The sequence below is a fragment of the Scleropages formosus genome, chromosome 25 (genome assembly GCF_900964775.1).
Source record: "Scleropages formosus chromosome 25, fSclFor1.1, whole genome shotgun sequence".
NCBI lineage: Eukaryota > Metazoa > Chordata > Actinopteri > Osteoglossiformes > Osteoglossidae > Scleropages > Scleropages formosus.
In genome coordinates, this window is record NC_041830.1 from 9,818,254 (window position 1) to 9,843,529 (window position 25,276).

Consider the following 25,276-nt stretch of genomic DNA (forward strand, 5'->3'; position numbering starts at 1 on the left):
GTGACGTGTCGCGTACAACGACGACGTCAGCGCTACTTTCCTTTTATCGCTCGCTGACTGTACACGCAATTATGACGATGAACCAAAGTAGCGTTTAAGAGGCTCTGTTGCAGGGTTAATTATACAAGGAGGAGAATAAGTGCTGACTATACAGGAAAATTCACCGATGATATGCAAAATACAGTGTGATCATTAACAAAGATCTAGGTACATTTGCCTGACGCCTTTCTTCCAAGCGACTTACATGATACTTTACAATTATTTACCCATAGCTGAGTCATTTTTACTGGAACAATTTAGGGTAAATACTTTACTCAAGGGTACTACAGCTGGAAGTGAGATTCTAAACCTGTACATCTGCCTGACGCCTTTCTTCCAAGCGACTTACATGATACTTTACAATTATTTACCCATAGCTGAGTCATTTTTACTGGAACAATTTAGGGTAAATACTTTACTCAAGGGTACTACAGCTGGAAGTGAGATTCTAAACCTGCAACCTTTACCTAAACACTACCGGCTGTACCAAGGTTGCACATTTTCACATGTTCCAAACATGACCATGTGATTATGGCCAAAAGACAGTATTAAGAGACAGATTAAGTCTGAAAGTATCTAGAAGCAATAATTTGGTTTTGACCAGATTTATAATATTGGAGACACTTTTTGACTTACCCTTGTAAAACATGTTTAAGGCAGCCACTTGTTTTATTGATTATTGCAGTTATATAACGTTTGCTATGTTGCCAACGTTTCTGTTGTTGCTGTTTTCTCTTTAATAAAAGAATATTTCCCCAGGGACTATGGCACTTCTTGGCCTCAGTAGGAGACAACTGATAGCAGGACAGGATGTTTCGGTTGAGTATTTCAGGAGAGGAAGGCCACAGAGCTGTGGAAACTGTCTAAAGCAGTCTGGGACTGTGGTTACCATGGTGATAGGACTGCACCTCTAAAACTCTTAAGGCCACGAGATCCTAATATTTTACCTCATCCTGGACTAGTGGTGTCACGGTTGCATACGCTGGCTTCTAGCATCACGAATGGTCCAGTTTACATATTTTTTTCAGTCATTATGAAACCATTGATAAGCTTAATGTTGTTTGAAGTGTATAAAATATTATAATAAGCCTTAAAGAGTATTATTTAATGTTAATTACAGCTATATCCATCTAAATTGCACATGATCATTTTCTGTCTCTCTAAAGGGCTTTGTGTGTTGATTCACTTTTTACTGTTCACAAAAATATGACAGACACATACTGTAAATGTAAAACTGAGATTTATACAGACCCTATGCTGCAAATAAATGGACATCTGTATTATTAAAATTTATTGGCTGATTTAAATCACTTTACAGTTGTGAACAAAATGGTATGTGAACAGACCTCCAGTCCACTTGTATTTGTAACGTGAGCAGTGATTGATTACTGTGTATAGAGACAAGCCAGAATGCACAGGCTCAGGTGTACAGTCATCACCAAGGGTGAAAAGCAACGCCTCTCTCCGATAACTGCTGGGGACTGACTCAGACTCTATGATCCGTGATGTCATCAGCTGACACTTATCTCACGTACAAAGATGTTCCAACAGCAGCTCAGGAAACAGGGTGGATACAATGCTTAATCTTTGAAAAAAGGAAGTCATTAATGTGGTATCAGAAAGTGAGTATTACGTGCTTTCATAAAACCGATTTTGTCAAACAAAATATCCTATTAAAATGAGTGTCACTGTGATTTCTGAAACAAAAAAAAATCTGCCTATGCTGCCACAATTTTTTACAGATGTTTAGGCCACAAACAGAACTAATTTTACAAGGAGTGTCTTTCGGAATTCCTCAGTGACGTTAGGCATTTACACTTTCTTTATGGAGACAGTAAGTACCTTATGTTAACAACTTGCAACTAATGATTTGTCATAATCACTAATTTATTGACAGCCATTCACTGGCTCTGCCCCCTCCCTTTAAAAAAAATTAGCAGACAGTTAACCAATCACATGTAAGAAACAGCATTTAACTTTTATTTAATTTTTTCCCAACTTTGGAGGCGTTTCTAATCCAGTGTTTGTATGCATTTTTTTTAAAACATTTTCAGTGTAAAAAGACTATACTGCTTTAGAAAAAAAATTAACAAAACCCAAAATAATTATAATCTTTTTTTAAGACAAGAAAAAAAAAAATCAGCAAAATATTTTGCACTGTAATTTCACCAGCAATTTCAATTAAAATAGAAACTGCATTTTCTTCATTGTCCTAAAAGAAAAAAAAAAAAAAAAAAAAAAAACTCAGTCATTCTTCAAGGCAGTCAGCAGGCTGCTCCTGCAGTCTCCTCCTCTTCTTCATATTTTAATGTGTACAGCATCTATGAAACAGGCCGCAGATGGAAGAAAGAATGAAAGAAGCACAGCTGAGAAGCTCTGATTTGACTCCAGCAGGGCATGAGCAAACCAGTGATAACGGAGTCATTCGCAAAGGAGACGTTCGACATCATGGAATGACACACGTGTTGAAGGTTACACGTCATGGCAGGTGCAGCACAGTCACGCCAAGTGCACGAGTTCCCCGCCACCTCCCAACCCCAGGTTCTTCAACCCTCTGTTGTACAGTCTCGATTTTACTTTATTGCTCACATTTCCTTTTCTCTATTCTTCTCCAGCAGGGGTGCGGTGGTGAGCACCAGGAGGCAGTTGGGAGGCACGGGACATTCCTTGTGGAGAAGCGAAGCGGGGCCTGTGATTGGGAGCAGTCAGTGAGACTGCCCTGATGCTCATCCCTGAGGTTAAAACTATTGGCTGAGAGTTGATTCACCAGGAAGGTCCCTCAAGTAATTATTCATCCTGCCCACCACCCAAGGCCATCCAATCACCTTTCCCCTTCATCCAGGGGCAGTAACAAAATCACGCCTGTTTAGCTGCCACCCACACCCTATTTGGTTCAACTCCATGGTACGTGAAGTCCATTTTGTCTTAAGATGGGCAGTGGGTTGGAAGGAAGGCCCCCTGGGGCTACACATGTGAACCAGATCACCGTCATAGTTATGACATAAACTGTGATATTCCCTGACTGTTGACAGGCTTACTGAAGTAAGGAGGAATGAGACCCGGTACAGACCCGCTAAAGACAACAGAGAAGTCAGAGCTGGGGTAGGGGAGATAGGGGGTAAGGCAACAGTAGAAGGAGGTGAGGGAGGAGGGTCGGGAGCGGCATGTTGGGGACACGGCTATGGTCCTCAGTCTGGGCATGTAAGACAGCAAAGTGAAGCCAGAAGGACAGCTGGAGGAGTGGTCCCTCCTATGTGTGTGTGTATATATATGTGTATATGTGTATACACATATGTGTGTTTGTGTGTTGCAGTGCAGTAAGGGAGGGGGATGAGAAGCAGACAAGGGGAAGGGTGTCCCAGAACTATTCCTAAGAGAGGGTTATAACCCCTTTGGAAGCACCCAGTAATCCCCTGGCCTGCAGTACTTCGGTGGTCTCCATAAAACAGGACTACGAGGAGCCTCTCTTCTGCAGCTCCTGGATGAGGGCTGTAGGAGAAAAAGAAGTCAAGATGTCAACAAACTTAAATTGATGAAAGAGTGTGAATATTTACATTTGAGACCGGCGCTGGGTGTACGTTGGCGCCATAATCTATAAGCACAACTAGGACCAGAAGTCTATTTGTTTCTTGTTTTGTTTATATCTCCAAAGTCTCTTTGCCAGCTAAGTCACAAGAAATAAAATGTTAATAAGGTCCCTCCGTTTATCTCCTGTGTAAACAAATTCATATAAAAACTTTGTGAATGAAAAATACTTTTGACTTTTTTTTTTTTTTTTTAAATTTTGTATCTTGTTTTACATTAAGCTACTTTATCGGTAATTTACAATGAAAGTAAACAGAAATACGTTGTCTATGTGAACAACACATCTACATTCAGTGTTGGTTGTTGACTGATTCATCCCGTAAATATGTGCAACACTCCTCATATTGTTATTGATCACCAGAACTCAAGAACACCAGACACATACTGTAAACCCTGTAGAAGTGGGTTCAATTATGATGATTCCACACTCCAGTTCTGTCTGGAGGTTGTTTACTTCCATCCAGTAGCTCAGCATATAAAAAATAGGTGGCATTTGGGGTACTGAAGCAGAAATTTTAGAAAATAGATGCACGAACAAAACGCAACCAAACGTAAATTGGGAAAAATGTTCATATGTTCAAAAATTCACAATTTGACGTTTTGTAGGATGAGGAGCCAGTGTACCTAAGAAGGTCGGTCGGTGGTATAGTCGTAAGGGAACCGTTATGGGAATACTTTGAAAGCCGTGAACGGAGGCTTCAGTGTCGACAACAGGATTGGAAAATCTCTAGAGTGTGTGGGCTGGTGGGCCATCAGAGACCAGGGCTCACCTCCAATGATTTCTTCTTTGACCTTCTGAAGTTCTTTACGGACTTCCTCCAGGAGCTCCTGCGCAAACGCGAGCGCGCACGCACACACACACACAGACAGGTTTACAGGATGGCTCATTTTCTCCTCGTATGTTCTTTAAAAGCCTTACATGCTCTCCACCAGCTTACACACAAGTCCAGGAAAATAATAACACAAGTATTTAACCTTGACCAGTCTGTCTCCATACCTGTTTGATTCTCTCCATTTCAGACTCCTGGCTGCTGGATGCGTCATTGCTGCTGGATGCCTGCTTCACCCTGAGAGACAAGTCACAGAGACCAGAGCAAGAACGGAGGGAAGGTTAACATCTCCGAATCCAGTTAAGCTGGCAACATCCTGCTGCCGTGCTGCTGAGGCAACAGATTGCCATTGCCATGACGACCAAGCATCTGCCAGTAGAGAGGATGGGGCAAAGCTCCAAGAAGCACCCGTTCCCCCTGCTGCTGCTGGCTGTCCCTCAGCTGCCAAGGGTGGGGAAAACAAAGACATAAAGCTCAGCTTTTGCGTTTGACAATATTAATATGGATCAGATTAACGACGCATTAGTCGAACGCAACGGGACCATGCTGTCACGAGGCAGGTCGTATATCAGATCAGGCTCTGACCTCCTGTGCAGTCAGCTGGGCTTCAGCTGGCGGCTGCTGAAACATGGAGTAGCCATGAGCCGGCAGTACGCTACACGCCACACGCCACTCACAGCATCAGCTTGAATCCGGACAGGACACAGACGAGCGACAATGTGAGCTGCACAGCAGAACAGAGCCCTCTAAGGAGGAAAACGGCCCCGATTTCTCCAGCAAGGGTCACGCTTGATAGCAGCACATGGCCCTCTGTGGAGACTATGGGATAACAAAGCAACAGTGACACACTCAGGACAGGGGCAGTACTGCAGCTGCCCGGACAGAGCGTAGGCAGAGCGCTCTGGAGGGGGGCAGGTGGTGTGGAATACCTGGAACCTGAGCTGAAGGGAGGAGGGGCAGGAGTGGAGGGGGAGGCATCGGGATCCTTGGGGGTGGAGTTAGCCCTGTTTGAGACACACACACCTATCTTTAACCTCAGACAATACCGGTGGGAATTCCATTTAAGCATGATACACTACATTTACATTTATTCATTCGGCGGATGCTTTTCTCCAAAAGTGCCATATAACCCAGAGTAAACGAAAGTGTATCAAAAATACATGAAGAGCTTTAGCTACAGACACAGGATTGTCAAAGCACTACTTGTGTATCTGATACCACCATGTTGATGGATCATATCCCTTGGGGGATCTGCCTCTTGAAGTGACAATCAAATACCAAATACATAGATAATCATAGCAGATGTGCTGGACTATCTCTGTAGCTGTCATGAGATCAGGAGAGAAATGGGTCTGAAAGAGATGGATTTGAATTACTTCTTAAATACTGGGAGGGATTCAGCAGCTCTGAGGTACAGAGGGAGTTCACTCCAGCAGATCAGGGCCAAATTGAGAGCTAACAGGGTGACCACCAAACGGCCATAGGCATGAGGACTGATTAGGTCCAGTAGATACTGGGGTCTTGAGGGAAATGGGGACAAGAGAGAAAAGGAGGGAAGAAAACAAGTGGAAAAAGAAACAGTGAAGCAGCTGAGAGCCTCACACCTTGGCATGGTGGCGGCTTTTTCCCATGGTCTTCTGGTGGATTCTGGAGGAGCAGAAAAGGAGACACTCCATTAGAGGACAGAGCGTATATAGAAACCGTATAGGACAACTAAACACCACCTCTGAACTCACCGCTTTGGCTGACTGGCTTTGGGGTTGGGGGCTCCGCATCATCCTGTAAGCGTAAAGACAGACCCTCACATGAGCGGTGGATGTTATAATAAAACAATATATAAGTGTAAGGTGTTATTGAACGTGTCAACAAAAAAGTCAGTAAAATTCAGCACAATCAGGGCTCCTCAGACTGAGGACCACGATGCTCTGCGTTAAGGCGTACGTCACTAGAGGACGCGTTTCGGAGCCGCGCGTGTTGTAAACAGCAGGGCTGTTCTTTGCTTCAGTTCATCGGCGGGAATCGCACACGGGCTCACTAATAACCTCTCGATGTCCAGACTTTTCAGTTCGCTAAACTTGTGCGAGTTGCAGTGACGGTGATGATGGCTGGAGACTTACAGTACTGGACTCATCCTTCTTTGCAGCTGCTGGTGTATCTGCCGCCTTCCTTCTGCAGAGAGAACAGAGAAACAGCAGACATCTGGGTTACACACTGGGCCTTAACTCTATTATGCTCTCAAGTCTAAATTCATCATAAGGGGTTTGTAACAGATACAGATACGTTTTCACCTCAAGTGTAACATCTGGCCTATTTATTGATAATAGCCCTTTCTCCACTATTTGACAAAATTTCCTCTGTCGAAGAGTGAACGTGATCAGCGTTCACCTGCCATGCCAGTAAGTGGCAGTAAAGACAAGCCAAGAGTGGCTTTATCGTCATTTCAACCATATACAGCTGGTACAGTACACAGCGAAACGAAACGCCGTTCCTCCAGGACCGTGGTGCTACATAAATCAACGCAGCGTTACCGACACAGACTACACTTTATGTAGATATTTAGACATTTCAACCATTACTAAACATTTCAACGATACTAAACATTCTAAAAACGGATAATAAGAGCAGCAAAACGCAATGGGAGCAAAGAGGATCCAAACACAAGAGGGGTGTGGGACCACTCGGTTCAACTCACTTCCGTGGTGTGATGTTCCTGAAAGTCAGCGGTCAGTAACAGGAAGACGAGCACTGCTCATGCTTATGGGATGAATTGGTCAGCAACTAACTGATATTAGGAATAGGACTTTGTGGGGATGACATATTTTCTGTCATTTTAAATTTGTTTCAGTTTTAACTGTGGGACGCCAGGCATTCTCTGCCACTTGGCTGACCACTTGACTGTACGCTGGACCACAGTGGACATGAGTAGGACAAAGGGTCCAGCGTGATCCCACTGACCTTCGTGCGAGAATGGCACTCATCTCCCCCATCAGGCCACCACCGCCACCACCACCTCCTCCTCCTCCTCCTCCTCCTCCTCCTCCTCCTCCTCCTCCTCCCCCCGATGGTGCAGGAGCGCTGCCACGGTCTGCCTTGGCTGCTGGGGGTCCTGAACCACCCTCGTCCGGCTGGGAAGGTAACAATGGCCAAAAAAGTGCAATTACCGGCAGCTCCTTGTTCTACACTTAATTACGTTTCTTCAGTGATGGTCATTTCTAACAAGTTGTTTAAGAACAGCATTTTTTCAACCACTTTTTGAAGGCTTTTTCTACATAAACGGAGTTTGCATGTTCTCCCCGTGTCTAGGGGGTTTCCTCCAGGTGCTCTGGTTTCCTCCCACAGTCCAAAGACATGCTGTTCAGGTTCCACCATAGTGTGTGAGTGACAGAGAGTGTGTGTGTTCCACTGATGTATGGATGAGTGACCCAGTGTCAGTAGTGTATCTAGCAGTGTAAGTCACCGCGGTGAATAAGGTCTGTGGGCTCATAACACTACATTTTGGAGAAAATCATCTGCTAAATAAATCAATGTAAATGGATGTAATTGTAATCGAAAATCAAAAATCCTTAAAGTGCTAGTTGTTTTTATGAGTGCAACTTTACCTTGGCCACTTTGCGCAGTTTGGCTCCAGCGAGCGCCGCAGCCAGGCCTCCACCATCCCCACTTCCTCCACCTCCTCCTCCACCTCCAGATGACGGCGGGGGTGGGGCCGGAGGCGGGCCACCGCCAGGTGGCGGAGGGGGCCCCGGAGGAGGCGGAGGCCCAGAGGGAGGCGGGGGCCCTGGAGGTGGTGGGGGCCCCCCTGGGGCCGCGGGTGGCGCGGGTGGAGGTGGTGGTGCAGGTGGCGCCGGGGGTGCCGCCGCTGCCTGTCTCTCCTTCTCCAAGCGCTCCCTCTCCTGCTGCTCCTGTCTCTGCTGTTCGAGCCTGGAAAAACACACACACACACACACACACACACACACACACACACACACACACACACACACACACACACACACACACACACACACACACACACACACCATGTTAGTCGAGGTCCTCGAAAATCAGTGTGGATTTTATGTGCATATGAATGTGCCAATGAGTCACTGTTTGTGTGTGTGTTTTCTAGCAACAAGATTAGACTGTAGATAAACATCTCAAGCCAATTATACACTAATTCCACACACTTCAGGAAGCTTCCAGAAAGAGCAGAGGTCCCGAAGATGACGGCAACTGACCTGCTTAGCTTTTCTGAGGACTGATGCATCAAACTGCAATGTTCACATAGACTGGTACAAGAAACGATGACAGCGCAGCTCCTGCACCTCTGTGTATTTAGCACTTGCTGATTTTGAAACATGGTGAAAAGTAGGTGTGTGCAAATAATAAACTACACAAAGACACAGAGCTTCACTGAAACCCAGATCAGTACTGGATCAGTATTCATACTCAGTCAACGGGTAGCGATGCATCAATGGACAGTTCATTCTTAACACTGCTCACACACACGATCCCTGCCCCACACTGCCAAGTGTCCCACTACCTGGGCGCAGCAAGCAAGTGCCCTGGACTTACAGTACAATACCAGGATGCTGGGGAGGCTGAGGCAGCACCACCCTGAACAGAACGACCCCACACATCCTCTCTTCGTCCCCAGTCAATGGAGAGGAGCCCTTCCACTTCCAGTACAGGGTCCCCAGTTCAGGAAAAATGCATCTTCGGCAAATCAGATTACAGACTAAGGCCAATGAGTTCAGGAGAGCGAGGGGCCTAGCAGGGGTCAGCGGGTGGGGGAGGAGTCGCCAAGATGAGGAGGCTTTTAAAAGTCAAAGGTCATGATCTCCATGTTTTTCTTCCCACAGAAGCTGAGGCCGGTGATAAAACCTATGGATTGTAGTATCTCCTGTGCGCTCTCTGTGTGTGTGTGTGTGTGTGTGTGTGTGTGTGTGTGTGTGTGTGTGTGTGTGTGTGTGTGTCCGTCCATCCTCAGTACCTCCTCTGCTGCTCCAGTTCCTCCGGGGATGGCCCGTTTTGCACTGGACGGGATAAACCTGCAGATGAGGAGGCAGACAGGAGAATCAGAACAGCAAAACAGAGCGGGGAGGAGGAGAAGAAAAAAAAAAAAAAAAAAAAATCTTACTGTGCAGCTCCACATTGCTTATGTGTTCAATAAATGAAGGAATTATGGAGAGCAAAACATAATTTATGAATGCAAAAAAAATGAGCTGAAATTATTCTTTGAGTCACAGCTCAAAGTGTTCACTTTACTCAAAGGATATGATTTTAGATTTAGATATTTCTCTCTCTTTGCAGTGCCACCCTAAGCTTTCAGCTCATCTTGTTCATAACTCAAGAGTCACTTTGTACTGCAGTCAATTTCAAATAACTGAAAATATGTTGCCTTCACAAAGTCCTGTCCTAACAGTTGTCGTCCGATTCCTCCCATAAACATGCGTAACGCTCCTCATCAGCGTTCAGGAACATCAGACCCGAACTGCAAACACTGTGGAAGTGAGTTCAATGAAGATGTAATTGCTTGACTTGGCAAGTAAATACAAGTCACCCTGGGTCTCCTACAGATATACACACACACACACACACACACACACACACACACACACACACACACACACACACACACACACACACACACACACAGAGCCAGAAACCGCTTGTCCCAAGGCGGGTCGCGACGAACTGGAGCCTAACCCGGCAACACAGGGCACAAGACTGGAGGGCGAGGGGACACACCCAGGAGGGGACTCGGGTCCGTCGCAAAGCACGCCGAGCGGGACTCGAACCCCAGACCCACCAGAGAGCAGGCCCCGGCCAAACCCGCTGCGCCACCATGCCCCCCCCGCTTTGTAAAATTAAAAAAAAAAAATAAACTGTAAAGTGTCTGTAACTGAAAATTTGTAACACAGGAATCCAGCATATACTATATACTTACATCTAAAAGGTAACTGAAAGGTAGAGAAATTCCTCACATATCTGGTAGTAACTTTTTGCTTATAAGTGCCATCATTTCAGTTTGGTATCTTTCACACTCCTGCTCAGGGACATGTACGGAGAAGTGTAATTTCTGGCATGGGATGCAGAGTAACACCTAAGGGCGCGAAGGTACTGCGATTGCTTTGCATTCAGCCCGGGTTGCACCATTGTACCTGCATCTCCAATGGAGTTCAGCACTTCCAGGGCGTGTGCGATACCGTTGGCAAAGAGCGTAGCATCCTCTTTGCTACCAAAGTTCAGGCCCCACACCTGCCTGGAATCCCTCCACTGGTGGAAGCTGGGAGTAGCCTGGTTGTACTTGAGCCCCTTTATGATTGGACAGTTGATGACCACCTGTGGGAGAGATTTACGAACATTCAAGTTACTAATTTTCACAGCACAGTACAGGAGAGGTTTACAAAAATTTTCCAGTTTGTTTAATTTTCATTGACTTCACTTTTTTCTGAAATTTCCAACTGTCGTGGATCGAAACGGACAACGTCGTAACATGAAAACTCAACGATTATTTACGGGCACAAACAGCTGTTGCACGAAGAGCTGTTGCCTCTGGACCCAAAGGTCACGGGTTCAAATCCTTTCTTCAGCAGTAGAAGCCTTAAGCAAGGCGTTTATCCTGAAATTGCTCCAGTAAAAATTACCCAGCTGTATAAATGGGTAAATAATTTTAGGTACTTACAATATTGTAAATTGATTTGGAGAAAAGCGTTAGATAAATGAGCAACGAGTAAACGTTAACTTCACAAACTCTTAAGAACAACTCCCATGGGTCTAGCAGAATTGATGCAATGGCGATTTATGTCCACATGGAGGCGACAAATCTGTACTTCGAATAACAATTCATTTGTCCAACAAACTGCGTTAACCGCCACATCATGTTTTCTGCCTAACTCAGATTGCACAGACTGTCAGTCATGTCAACAGGCAAAAATAAAAATTTTATGTCATAACAACATAAAATAAGAGGGAAGGAATAGTGAAGCAAAATTGAGAAGCGAACGTGCGGGAGTGCAAAACGAAAGCATCCAACTGACTGATTCTCCACCTGCGTATGTGGGAGAGAGAAGAGGAGTCAGAGCGAAAGAAAGTGAACTTGTGACTGAGTGGGTGTGCGAGCGAATGGGGTCATGAGAGAAAAGGACTGAAAACGAAGAGAGAGAGAGAGAGAACATACCACTCATACTATTATGGGAACATGTTGAGTGCTCTCACTGTCTTACAGGCAACATAAGTCAGCGAGAGGGACTCTCTGAAGAGGTTTTCCCTTTAAAACATTGTTAATGAATCCAGTCTGCTTCATCCCAATCGATATTAACAGGAAAAAGAGCCACACAGGCTCCTTCATAGAACTCCCAGGGCCCTAATGAAATATCCCATTGCTGACTCGTATGGGTCTCGCAAAACGGATGCAATGTTGCTCTATGTCCACTGGGCGGCGACAAAGTTGCGCTTTTAATAACACGATTCAAATGTCAAACAAATGTGATGAATGACCGATGACCGAGCCCTGCGCTGCCCTGTAGTACACCAGCCATGCCAGGCGAGGGCGCCAAAGAAGCCCAATTCTGTGGCGGATGATGGCGAGACGGAGTGACCGCAATCTTGAGGAAGTAAGCATTTGGTGAGCGGATGCAGGCTCTCTCGGGTAGACCCCGCATGTGACTCAGAACCGCCTGCACCTCCCCCACACTCAGCAGAAGCTCAGGAGCTCAACAGAAACTGTGGAGGAGTCCGAGGAAAACGGGCGTCAAAATCTCTTTTCCCATTAGGCCATATGGACGAAACTTCCTCTCCCACATTCTCATTCACAACCAAACTTTTTTTTTTTTTTTTTTTTAAATACTAAAATAAATCTGAAAACAGCAGCAGTACTAGGCCTGCGCTTACAGTAAATCATTATCACATGGTAAGGTTTTGAAGGAAGGAAGTAGATCAAAATACTGCAGATAAAAACTAAGATAGACTAATTCATCTACAGAAGTGGGCTGGGATAAACGCTAGATGACACAAGGAAAGAATTGGTCCAGTCTAAACGTAATAAGACTCCATCACTTTCTTTTTCCTCCCATCCAGCCCATGACAACCTTTATTCTCTGCAAGTGATGTATCATCATGCATAACCACCTGCACCAAATCAGCCCTCCCTTTCCCCTTCCCCTCCACCCCTCCCCATCATTACCTGCTGGTCCGCCTGCATCTTGCGCCCCACTATTCGGAAGGTGTTGTTGCTGGGGTTGTGGAACACCTGCACTCGGCTGAAGGCCTGGCCGCCTGTGCCGGCTGCGACCCACTTCTTGTTGGCATCGTCGTAGATCATCACCGTGGCTCGAGCCTGGCAGATACTGGACTCACTGGGGAGGAGGTGGAAAAGGAGAAGGAAAAAACAAGTGAGACTCTAATGGGGGGTTGGGGGAGGAGGACATTATGCCTCATACCTGCCAGGTGGCACAACACGTGAAGAACTGGAGGTGTTACACGTGCACATTTCACAGGAAACTGCTGCTGTACCTCTGACTGCGCTGAGTCACCTCAGTAAACATTTCAGTTGTGTAAGTATACAAAAGGTTACCTATTTAGGTCACACCTGGCGAGTGTTTGGAAAAGGGGACTATTTTGATTGTCCAGCGATAGTGTCAGCTTCACCAGGCTCACACAGGTCTGGGGGGCACCAAAACTCTACACTCTCACCCAACATGGGTTGAAACCAAAATCTAGTCCCCTTCCTGCTGAAGTTATTTCGGTGTTTGTTGAATGCTTATGATACCCAGCCCTTCCTCTCCTTTCCACCAGGTGCGTCAGACATCTCCACACGCATCGCTGCCTGCCTGTCGGACATCTCTTCATGGGTGTCTGATCACCACCTTCAACTCAACCTCTCCAAAACAGAGATTCTTTACCTCCCAGCTGGCCCGTCCTCCTGTCACGATCTATCGATCAAACTGGACAACTCACTAATTTTTCCTACCTCTTCGGCTAAGAGTCTGGGAGTAACGATTGACTCAAGTTTCCTTCTCTCAGCACATCGAAGCCACAACCAGGTCCTGCAGATACAACCTGCATAATATTTGTAGGATCCGTCCCTACCTCACAACTGACTCTGCCCAACTACTTGTCTAGACCATGGTGACATCCCGTCTGGATACTGCAGCTCTCTCCCGTGTGGCCTTCCTGCTACTGCCATCAAACCTCTGCAGCTTCTGCAAAATGCTGCTGCACGAGTTGCGTTTGACTTGCCAAAGCGTTCCCACGTAGCTCCTCTTCTCATTTCTCTGCACTGGCTTCCTATAGCTGCCCGAATCAAATTCAAAACCCTGGCTACTGTGTACAAATGCATCAATAGAACTGCTCCTCGCTATTTACAGGTCTTGATTAACCGCTACACCCAAGCCAGACCCCTTCGCTCGTCTACTTCTGCTCGCTTGGCGGTCCCGCGCACAAAAGGTAAAGCGTGGAGATTCTCGGTTCTGGGTCCGTTGTGGTGGAATGACCTTCCCCTGTCACTCAGAACTGCGGAAAGTGTCTATATTCAAGAAGGGTCTGAAAACTCACCTTTTTCCAGACCCATTTCGCCCAGGATCTCTCCAGCTCATGTACAGTGTAAACGTTCATGCACCGTAACTTCATGAACATCACCAGATAAAGCCTTTTTTCAGCCACTACTCCGGCATTGTATTTGCTTGCGTATCTTAATACTATTTTTAAAAAAAAAAAAAAAAAAAAAAAAAACACCGTAGGAGGGTATCAGGATTTGTCCATCCTGTGTTTTATGCACCTACTTGATCGATGAACCTCGGTGCAGCAAGTGGTAGATAAACTAGGTTTACTTGAGTCACATGTCTGCAGCTATGTCTCTTTCTCGTAATGTAATGCATCAATTGTACTTTTGTTGAGATGCACGTCACTTTGGACAAAAGCGTTTGCTAAATGAATAAATGTAAATGTAAAACCAGTACTACTGTCCCATTTAGCAGAATGCGGATATCAGCTTTCTCGCAGTTCCTATAAGACTTTGCCACAACAGCACCGGCACAATGATGGGGCATAGCCACAACAGGAAGTTGCACATTCTTTCCGTGGTAATAGGATGGAGCGAGGGCTGTGCGGCAGCTTCACCGAGCACACTGCTGCATTGTGAGTCTATGGGTCACACCTACCTGGTGGACATGGCCTCTATAGGTGACTTCCACCTCCAAACCTGAAATCAGTTTGAGCACCACGTAGCAGGGGTAGAACATGCACCGGCCACACAACTGCTACTGTGACAGTCATGCAACCAGGGAGATATGTAGGACATGAAACAGATGCAGTCAACACAAAGGAAGAGGGTATGGAAGGCTGAGGCACCACTTGCCACTACTGGTGCATGTGTATGAGAATGTATCACTTCCTAGTTCACCTCGACTGGTTCAGCACAACGATATAATCTCAACAGAACTGTGAAGGAACGTCTCACCCGCAGCCACTTCCTGTTTGCTATGTGACCCGAACAGTAACTGAACTCCTTAGATGGGAGAAACAATGAATATGTGCAGAGGAGGAGGGACCATAAGGAGACGAGACATCAGTCAAGAGAGGTGAACTCATACTGTTGTACTTACAGAAAAATAAAGTGAAATGTGTACTTTCACCAAGAACACATTACATGTGGTGTCCCTCAGGGTCCCATTCTAGGTCCCATAAATTTCTCTTTTACCTGCTGGGCAAATAAAACTCTCTCAAAACCGCCTAATTTTTTCTTTATCCCTTTAAAAATATTGCAAAAACTGTCTTCTAAGTCCCAGCATCTATGAGTCTATGTGCCATACCTAATAACAGATAAAAAGCTTAATCTCTGCAACATGATGGCGTGTTGAGTTTTGCTGTCAGAAAAGTTATTTGCACTGCCTTTTCATTGCCCTCCCACTCCTCCTTTACATGGTCAGTGTTCTTCTCCTTTTCCAGACAACCCCTTAAAAAATCTGATGCGGTGCTTCATTATTTTTCTGCCTAATTTCCAACAGCAAGTTGCATAAAAGCAATATTCAGCAAGCAGCAGTCCAGTCAGACGGCAAAAAACAACAGACAGCTGACTGGTCAGCACTGAGAATGCTTGCTTGCGTGTGTGCGTGTGTCTCGATGTAATGCATTCGAATTTTCTCCGAGATGTACATTGCTTTGGAGAAAAGCATCTGCTAAATGAATAAATGTAAATTGGTGTGCGTGTGCGCGCAACACAGCCGACTTCAGTGGTTTCCACAACAACATTTCTGTTAATGATGCATTAGCATATTTATATTTGTGTTCATGTCCAAAAATGACACAGCAAGAGGCACTGAAAAGTGACAGACCACAGAGACCGTATATCTAATTTTGCGCGTATGTGCAACCGAAGCAGGCGAGCGGGTCAGCCAGCGAGGTGGGCGGCATGGGTGACGGGTCTATGCTTTTCAGTGTGTGCGACGCAGCTGGGGCCAATTCTGCAGCGTTACAGGGTCAAACACACTGCATTGTTAAGCGTCTTGCTTACACAACGCACAGACAGCATGGAAGATGCACACACCCACCGACTTTTCAAAGCACGGGGGGCAAGAACTCACGTGCATGCGGACGCCTCGTCTGTCACGGGTAGAAGGTTAAGAAACGATCGCTTATCTGCTGTAACTCTCCGGCCGCAGAGGGAGCGAATTGCCGAGCGCTTTGTGCCTGGGCCTCCTGCCGCACCTGTGAGCGCAGGTCCGAGGTGCGAAAAACACAATAGCTGGGATTACGGTCCAAAACTGGGTCGATGCAGCTTTTTGGGAACGGATTAGAGCTCATGTGTAAAAACCGTTTTAACTGCATATGGTTGGTTATGTCACCGCGCTGCAGTTCACCGTTTCCAGCCTGACCCCCCGTCCCCTGCTTAGACCTGCTGCAGCTGCAGTCAGACGCTGCGTCGCTGTTCAGCCATTACGACTCGTGAAAAAGAGGTAAAATCCATCCAGACATGACTGGACCTTCATCTGGATGTTTTAATGACCGAACGGAATTTAAATTTTTTAATTTTCCAGAATTTAAAAAAAAAAAAAAAAAAAAAAAAAAATCACTTTTTCTCAGTATTTGACGTGATCTCCAAGCAAACATGCACAACATAACATTTTATCAGTTTATCACAAGGTTACAGGTCTGTCAAAATCAATAACAACTTAAAAATGACACGTATGAACCATTGCAATGAGCGGTCAATCACATGACCAGAAAGACTCATCTCCACTCCTATCAGTCCAGTCTTGCAAGGATTAACTGTAACTGATAACTAAGTTGCTTAAGTGTACAAACAAGAAGTTGAGAAACGCATCAGCTAAATAGCTAAAAACGAGTTCAAAATGATAGTTTAAAGAAATCATAAGCCAAACCATGCTTTCCTGGCGCACTTGCGATAAACGCGTTAACGCTGATCTTGTGTCATACTTGTGTTGAGTCTCCAGGCACCATGGGGGATGAAAAGCTAACAGGGAGTGGCCAATGAGCTGGCCTGGTCACACAGCTGCTCCCCAAACACACACACAGGTGGAGAACATGAGTACCAACCGCCCCCACCCACCATCTGATCACTCATATCTCAAGGCCTCTCACTTGAGTGGTTCTGTTTCTGCCCATGTTTTCAGTCTAAAACCCCCCTTACCACACACACACACACACACACACACACACACACACACACAAGCATTTCTTTCAGTCCGTATGCATCAAACTGCCCCCTCTACTCCCCGCAGCACTGCTGCTCCTGTCCGCATTCCCTGTCCGCCCACTTCTTATCATTTCAAGGCGTGTCCTCTGCGTGGGTTTCCCTTCTCCCATGAGATCGCCCCGTGCCAAGCCTGCAGGACACACACACACACACGCGCATGATTGTGCCCAGTTTGAGCCTCGCACCTGGCACACGTGCCCGCACACAACCTCACACACCCACACACAAGCACCAGCCAACGCTGCTCAGCATCTGATGTATCCCTTCCACAGCTGCCCCCATTCAGGCCACTTTAATCCCTGGCAATGTCCGTGCAGCAGAGGGAGTTTACCAGCTTTACCGCAGCATCGGTCCCACAGGGCCCCTCAACTGCAGCACTCCATTTCTTGCTGGACAATGGAGGACAGGTGGTTGGGGCTTTTAACCCAGCTGTCTGCATTCCCGATGCCTGCGGATGGTCCCCCTTGGCCTGCTAACAGCCAGCGGGTGGTGCTCTGGTTAAGGGACCGAACTCATCGTGGTATGACACACTCGAGATACACACTACAACGGCACCCCCGATGTGTGAAAATCTGTTACCCAGGCAGACGATGGCAGTTTGTTTCGGGGTTCGGACACCTAGGCTGCAAGTGGCTAGACTGGGGTACACAGAACGCACTTCTGCGTAAAAGATAAATGCTGGTCTTGCCAGTGGCACCAATACACACAAACACCCGCACCAGTGCACCTCTGCGGATCAGCCAATCGTGCCACGTGACGGTCAGTGTGTGAAACTTCCGCTCCCAGGAGAGATGCTTCTGCATTTCCACACACGATGTATCTGACGACGGACTGGGCCGTACATCTGCACTTCCTCAAAGGCACCGGGGCTAAATGTAGACCCTTGCAAACCCGCGGGGGGCTTGGGTGTAGCTTCGTTTTTGCCTCCTCTTTCCTTCTGCTTGCAATCAAGACTGATGACCCCCTACCCTAAACTGCCCATTTCAAGAACACCTCAGACTTGAAGCCAAGACTTTCGTCTGACTTACACAATAACAGTATTAGTTTACTGATCTTTTCAACGGTGCTCTGGTGCCTTACCACTTCTGGGCAGCGGGTACGGAAATGGGTTCAAATCCTACTCAGTCTGCACGGAGTTTGCATGTCCTCTACGTGCTCAGGTAGGTTTCCTCCCTCAGTCCAAAGACAGTTGTTTTAGGTCGATTGTTGACTCTATGGTTACTGGACGTCCATGGTGCACCCTGCCTTCAGCCCCATGACTTCTATATGGACTCTGGACCCCTGTGGCCCTGTACTGGAAATGATCAGTTACTAGGATGGATGGATACATTTTTTTTCTATCAAACCTTTTTAAATTGCACCTGTCATTCATGCAAATGCTCAAGTGAAGCAGCTGAGATCAATATTTTAATAATGCGTAGAGGAGCAAAGGGGACCTGGACCCCCCCCCCCGCTATTTATCACCTCGCTTTGAGAGAGAACAGCAGGAGCAGCATCACTGGATATTAAGAGCAGATTCATAAAACAGGGCCTAGGTTGTGTTACTAGACAGTAACGCGGAACAGAAGGGTTACTTTTGGGTGCCAGTAAGGGTCATGAACAGACACACACACCCTAACACACAATACCCCCATCAGCTCAAGTTCAGCATACAGCCCGGCAGAGATCTCTCAGGAATGCTAAACATAGATGCTGTGTGTATCGCTGGCACCCTGGGCGCCCCTTCACACATACAGGTCCTGCGCGCTGCGGATTCCGTCACGCTTGTGAAAAGTACAGCAGAACCTGGTGGGTCAGAAAAAAAAAAAAAAGGCTGTGAAAAAAGAACCGACGAAGTGAGCACCAAAAAACTTGCTCGGCACCGACATAAATAGACGTCACATTTCGACCTCGCGCTCAAGCACCCGTGACATATTAGTAAGAGATTTGGAGAATAAGCTGGTGCTCTACTGATTTTTTTAAGGTGATTCTTTATTTCTCTTAAATCATGTTTCTCTGTTACTTTCACAGGCACCACGTGACCTCTGGTGGGTTGGAAACCACACTGAGCGATGGTGAGACTGGACCCCTCGAGTCCAGTGACCACTGCCCACTTCCGCCATGATGGTCACCATAGACGTTTCTGCAAATTATGCAGCCCCCTCATCTCTCACCATCGATGCTGCTCTCATGCATCTCCTGCTCTCCGTTTCCTGGAACACACCGGAAAGAACGGCCGGGTGTCACGTGAACTTTCTGTCAAGCTACACGCGTGGAGGTTACTAGGGCGGCGAGGGCCAGGACCGCTGACCTCGGATCTCAAACGAAGCGCAAACTGACCATTTCTCCAAGAGGCCATACAAAGCAGCTCTACATGCACATATGAACACAAGGGCGGGACCCTCAGTTACCATGACTACCTGTACACAACTCATTAAGTTTAATGGCTTGTTTGGAGGTTTGGACCCTGCAGCCTTTCGGAAATCAGATTTCCGGAATCAGGTGGCTAAATCATGGCCCTCGATGACATATATAAAGCTCCAATTTGCTGGAGTCAGAGAGTTTGCGAAATACGAATAAATGCAATTGGATGATTCCCCCAAACCGGAACGTTTCACGGAGAATCATTCGCGGCAGTGGCACCCTAAGCAGGTTTCCCCATGAAGGACAGCATCTCTACCACCAGCTCTGTGGATTCGCACTTCTCACCACAGCAGAGATGTTCTCAGAGCTTCAGGGTTTATTTACCATCTGCTTGCCGATCTGGGTCTTTCTCGCTGATGTTTATTTATTTACACGTGTAAATTATGTAAATCTGATGTGGGGTCTGGAACGCGGCCCTGGACACGCCGTGCCCAGTAATCTCCGGTCCGTTTCGTAGGGGCGGGAGGCGATACCTCTCGCTTCCAGCTCTCTGACAGTCCACTCCGTTCTGTTATTTTTAGACGTCGTTCATAGCAACGGGAGCCTTTTGCTATCATTATGATGGAAGTGTATGATTTTTTTTTTTTTTTTTTTTTAAAAGAAAAAAGTTAGAGAAGTCATCTAAATTTGATTTTGCGGTTCCTAGGCAGCGCTGTCATGGTGACTGGTGCGATTCCAGAGTGACTAAGAGAAATAAAACACAGGTAGGCCGTTGAGACTACCCTAGACTGCCGTCTCTTTGTCTCTGACTCACTTTCCTTGATTAAAAGAAACTCCATTAGTGGTGTTTTGCTTTACCATGGTTTAAATTGCACAGCTAGAAAGTACAGCGGAGAGAGCTGACCTTGAGACTAATGTACTGGTGGGCCTCCATATTCCCAACTTGGGATTCAGTCTTTACATCATGATTTTTTTTACAGGGGCCTATGCGTTCGGCACATTCCATTATGCTTTAATGGTGTGCTCTCAGGCGCCCGCACCCCAGCCTCGGGGACCACTAACTCACACGCTTTCTGAAACCAGAGCTGGGTGCGGATCGATCCAGCCTGCACGCTGCTCTGCCCGCAAGCTCCGACACACTGGTCCGCAGGCTACATTGTGGCAAGTCCCGGGGGCAGACCAGTTTGGGCATAATTCCCCGTGAGGGTTCCTTGGGGTCACTTTTACCAAAAACAGCACCCCCTGCAGGCCTGGAGGTCTGCAAATGACTCACTGATTTGCTGTGGCAGCGAAAGGGACCATTTTGTTCGGTACGGAGGAATGAGGACAGTTCTTTGGACAAAGTGCATTACCATGGTTGTGGTGGGGCCCCACAGAGGTCTGGAGACTCACGGTGTGGGCAGGCGCTAGTCGTCTCAGTGTCTAAGAGGGTGACCTCAGCCGCATCGATGACTCAGCACTCAGTCAGCTCCCGAGGATCGGTGCCTACCTTTCTGAACCTCATTCAGAAGCTTTTAATGAACATTATTTCAATAATTTACAGTTCTGTGATGCATCTGTCTCAACTTTAAACCAGAGCAGTTCAGGACACTTTGCTCAAGGGTACAGCTGTAGGTGGCAAGGTATTTACTGTAATTGATGCTGTAAAAATTACCGAGTTGTGTAAACCGTAAATCATTATAAAGTACCATAACACTGTATGTCAGTTTGGAGAAAAGCAAAAGTGAAATGAATAAAGACAAATGTTAATGTACAGCAGCAACCCAAACCTGCAGCCTGTCAGGCCCCGGTCATGGAGTTTGGCCGTTACGGCACTTTCTGCACTGATGGACCCAAGCGTCAAGTTAAGGTAAAAAGACTACAATACATGACACAAGGTGATAGGGTAGCACATGGTTTAGAGATCCAAGCTGCCATATCTTGAGAAACATAGCCACAATAAAATAATAATCTCCCAAAGTGCTCAGAATCCAAATCTGTACATTATTCTGGATAACAGCTTCTACCGAGTAAAGACATTATGAAATGTAGGATTGCGCTGGGTATTTCTAACACGCAGTTTGTGAAATTTGTTTCTTTTGCAATATGCTTCACTCCAGGATGAGCGTATAACAAAAAAATAAATCAAAAAACAAAAGTTCCCCTTTATCAGTTTTTTTTTAAACGCAAAACGGTGCAAGAGAAGTGACAGGAACACACACGCGCACACACCTCTAACAGGGCGTGCTGCCGCAGTCTCTCGGTACCCAGCTACACAGCACAGTAACGCTAAATGACAGCCACAGAGATCCTGAGTTCTCTACAGCCCACGGGGAATCCTGAAGATTTGTAGAATGTATAAAGGCAACACAACTGGTGTGTCTCAGTAGTAGCAGAGATGAGAAATTAAAACTTTGTTAATGCAGAAGGGAGCTGCGCAGACTCACAACAACTTTGCGACGGACAATAATATTTGAGTAAATCACATTTCGGACTGGAATAACACTGGAGTAAATAAATATTTATAGATAGGCTACACGAATAAACAAGAGAGGGAAGAACTAAATAAAAAGAAACAGAACAGAAAGAAAGGTAACGCAGACAAGAAGGGGATAACGGGCCCATTGCCCAGGAGTAAATAATAAAGTGAAAAAGTGGAGCCTCACAGGAACTGCAGAGCATGTTCAGATGTGTTTTGGTTTTAGTTATACTTCTCTGGTCTAAGCCCTGATGCTTAGACTATTTTCAGTAATTTTAAATCTGTGACTTTTTTTTTTTTTAAAAAAAAGCCCAAGACAAGTGTCTCTGCCAGAACCGAGTCCTGTGTCCACTGAGAACAACCTGATTTGGGTATCCAGGTGTCCACCAGGTGAGCCGTCGACCAGCTTGCAGCCTGGAGGAGCGCCGTGTGTCCCAGATGAGGTCTAGTCTCGGACCCGAGCGTGGGGGAGTAAAGCCAAGCAACTAGGGATAAATCACTTTTCCTCCCATCATCCCACCGTATAACTTAAATACAGTTTTCTTGTTCAGCTGAATAAACATGCTTTGTGCAGGCAAACCTGGGTAGGGTAATACTACAGTAAGTACTTCCCTAAATAATAAGGTAATACTGCATTAAATACTTCTATAAATAAGGTAATACTGCACTTCCAGAAGAGCTATAAAAAAGCAAAACTACATCAAGTACTTACACGTGCATTTTTTTCCATTTTGGACACTTCATTTACATAATATGTCCAAAGTGAGGTACAATTAATCAAGATGATCATACCGTTACCTTTTTTCTTTTTTTCTTTTTTTTTTTTTTGCAAGTAATAGGGGGAAAGTACATCTAGAAAGTCTGTTCATAAATTCCACTGATTTTCGGAAATGTAACACTAACAGGACAGACCACTACAAATTACGTGCCCCCAATCATAATATATTTTTTTAAGAAAAACAACAAGATAGCGTGAGAAAGCGACTTGTCACTTAACCTGTGGTTCGTCTTGGTTTCGATTTCGGAAAATCCGCAAATCAGCGGAAATCATAAGAAACAGGTAGGAAGCGGTGGGGAGAAACGGAGAACAAGCGGAGCACAGAGAACATTGTTTTAAACAGCTGCAAAGTAAAAAAACGGAGCTCTAATACAAGAGCAATAATAATAATAATAATAATAAGAAGAAGAATAATAGCAGCAACAGCGGCTCTGACCTACAGTCCGAAACGTGGTGTGTGTGTGTGTGTGTGTGTGTGTCAGGAGCTCGGCACACACACGGTTAACCGTTAAGTGGCGCTCCGGCTCCTCGAGTCGAGCCACCTCTCCGATAAACACACAAAGGGGACAAACAGGGATATGACGGGAGCGCGCAGGGGGAGCGCGCAGGGGAACGATAAATCCTTCAGCTTCTTTTACACTCTTGAGTTTTTTTTGTGGTTTTGTGTGTGTGTGTTCCACATCTGTCTCAGAAGTGCATTCCTGCTGATAAAATATATACAAGAATAAATATACAGTGTCACATTAGTGTGACCCCCCCCCCGGCCCGGGTTAAGAAGAAGTGCCTTTTTCTGGTCCACGCGCACACGGACTCGGGGATCGGGGTTCGAAGCTCGATACTCCATCTATCGATGATATGTATCCGAAATTATGTCAAAATGGCGAGATGGATACAAAGTAAGACGGAGCGCGTGAGCAGGCGCGCGGAATCACACAACGCACTCAGTCGGTGAAAACGGCGCAAACAAATACGCGGCGGTCCGACACACACCGGTGAGGGCAGAGAGCCCAGTGACACCCCCGGACACACGGGATCGACGACCGATCACAGCGGAGGAGGGAAGTTGAACCCGAGTCGAGTGTCAGTGTGACACTGACAGCTCTGGACGGACGCACGCACGCAAACCCGCGCGCCCCCGTAGCAGGGGTCAGACAGACAATCACAATGAATGTGATCCAGACTGGGACCCCCCGGGGCAGATCGGATCCCCCGGGGTAGGTTGGACCCCCCCCCCAACCAGATGCTTACCCCATTGTGAGATGGAGCTCGAGGTCCTCTTGATGATCTCTTCTTTAACTGCTCTGCGTGCAGCGAGAGCCGCGGGGACGAAGTGACGATGACCGTCGATGACTGATGATGATCGCTGATGACTGATGATGAATGGCGGTGAGGGCTCGATGCGCACATGTGTGTCACCGCCCCGGGTTATGGGTTCAAGAGCGGCAGGGAGAAGCTGAACCCGGTGGTTTCCTGGACCGGGTGGGAGGAGACGGAGGAGGAGATGATGGGAGGAGCCGCCACCGTTAACAGTTTACTCTCATTTACCTTCAGTCACGCGTATGGTGCTGGAGCGCCCTGTACACTCCAACCAGTGTAAATCAGTGTACACCAGCCTGTTTACTCCCAGAGGTCCTGCGTGAAAGAGTTCAGGGCTGGTCACACCTGGGCTCCCAAAGACGGGTTTATTTCTTTTCATTCTTCTTCCCAAAATAAACCGCACTCTGTCCCACGACCGCGATTTAAAGGGGCAACGCAGTGGGTGGGACCGCTTTTAAAAGGGCAACGCCGCAAGTTAGACTCCGAAGGGGCGAAGTTTGCTCTTTTACGCTTCTGGGTGCACAGTAATTAGGTATCGTTTCCTACACTGAACTTGTCTTCGCTCAAACAAAATAAAAACGTTCATTTAACTGACTGTTCTGTTCAGGGACGCAGTGTGTAAAGTGCGGAAGAGGCGAGAAGTCAGAGCTGAAGCGTGAAGTAAAACCGCGTCTTTTCCTGTCTCTCACCCCCTCACGTCACACACGCACGCGACTCCGGAGATGCTACTTTTAAGAACCACTGGGTTTTAGGTCAGCTTTTGATTCTCTTTGGTGAACAAGGTGCCTCGTCGTGGACCCTCAGCAGCAGCTACACTTCATTACGTCGACCAGTCCAGTGAGTGATAAGTCACTCACGGACGGTCTCGTATACGACCTTCTGACTAGTTATGAGCACGTATGCTACAGTTTAACTCTAAACACACGTCACAAGATGATACAGAGGCATACATTTTAAGCCAAAATTAACGTTCAAACAATATAATGTGGGTCACAGTACACGAACTAACACACTTGATTCCCACCCACCAAGTGAGAACGCGCTCCTTAAAGGGACAGTACGTCATCAAGGTCAAATAAGGGGAAAACAAGAACCCCCTCAGAATATCCAACACCCACTTTACAAAAATGGAGGGACTTAGTGAGATGGTTACAGATGCATACATTGTACAGTGCAACACTATTTGTTTTCTACAGCAATTAGAAGACTTTAGATGAGAGGAGTGATCG

General features: G+C 46.5%; 1 protein-coding gene across 3 annotated transcripts; it reads right to left on the minus strand.

The window, feature by feature from the left end:
- Nucleotides 1-2,271: 2,271 nt before the first annotated feature.
- LOC108921491 (vasodilator-stimulated phosphoprotein-like) lies at nucleotides 2,272-25,031 on the minus strand. Of its 3 annotated transcripts, XM_029249330.1 has the most exons (13): nucleotides 23,979-24,953; nucleotides 12,622-12,793; nucleotides 10,598-10,778; nucleotides 9,427-9,484; nucleotides 8,054-8,375; nucleotides 7,410-7,579; nucleotides 6,572-6,623; nucleotides 6,191-6,233; nucleotides 6,059-6,101; nucleotides 5,384-5,458; nucleotides 4,622-4,691; nucleotides 4,395-4,452; nucleotides 2,272-3,528 (listed from the first exon to the last, which is right to left on the minus strand). In XM_029249330.1, exons 1-13 carry the CDS (start codon nucleotides 23,981-23,983, stop codon nucleotides 3,491-3,493), a joined length of 1,287 nt encoding a protein of 428 aa, XP_029105163.1. In that variant the 5' UTR covers nucleotides 23,984-24,953; the 3' UTR covers nucleotides 2,272-3,490. The 3 variants fall into 3 exon arrangements, with proteins under 3 accessions (XP_029105163.1, XP_029105164.1, XP_029105162.1); XM_029249331.1 differs by lacking the exon at nucleotides 5,384-5,458 and having other exon boundaries at nucleotides 23,979-24,958; XM_029249329.1 differs by lacking the exons at nucleotides 2,272-3,528; nucleotides 4,395-4,452; nucleotides 4,622-4,691 and having other exon boundaries at nucleotides 4,715-5,458; nucleotides 23,979-25,031.
- Nucleotides 25,032-25,276: the final 245 nt, after the last annotated feature.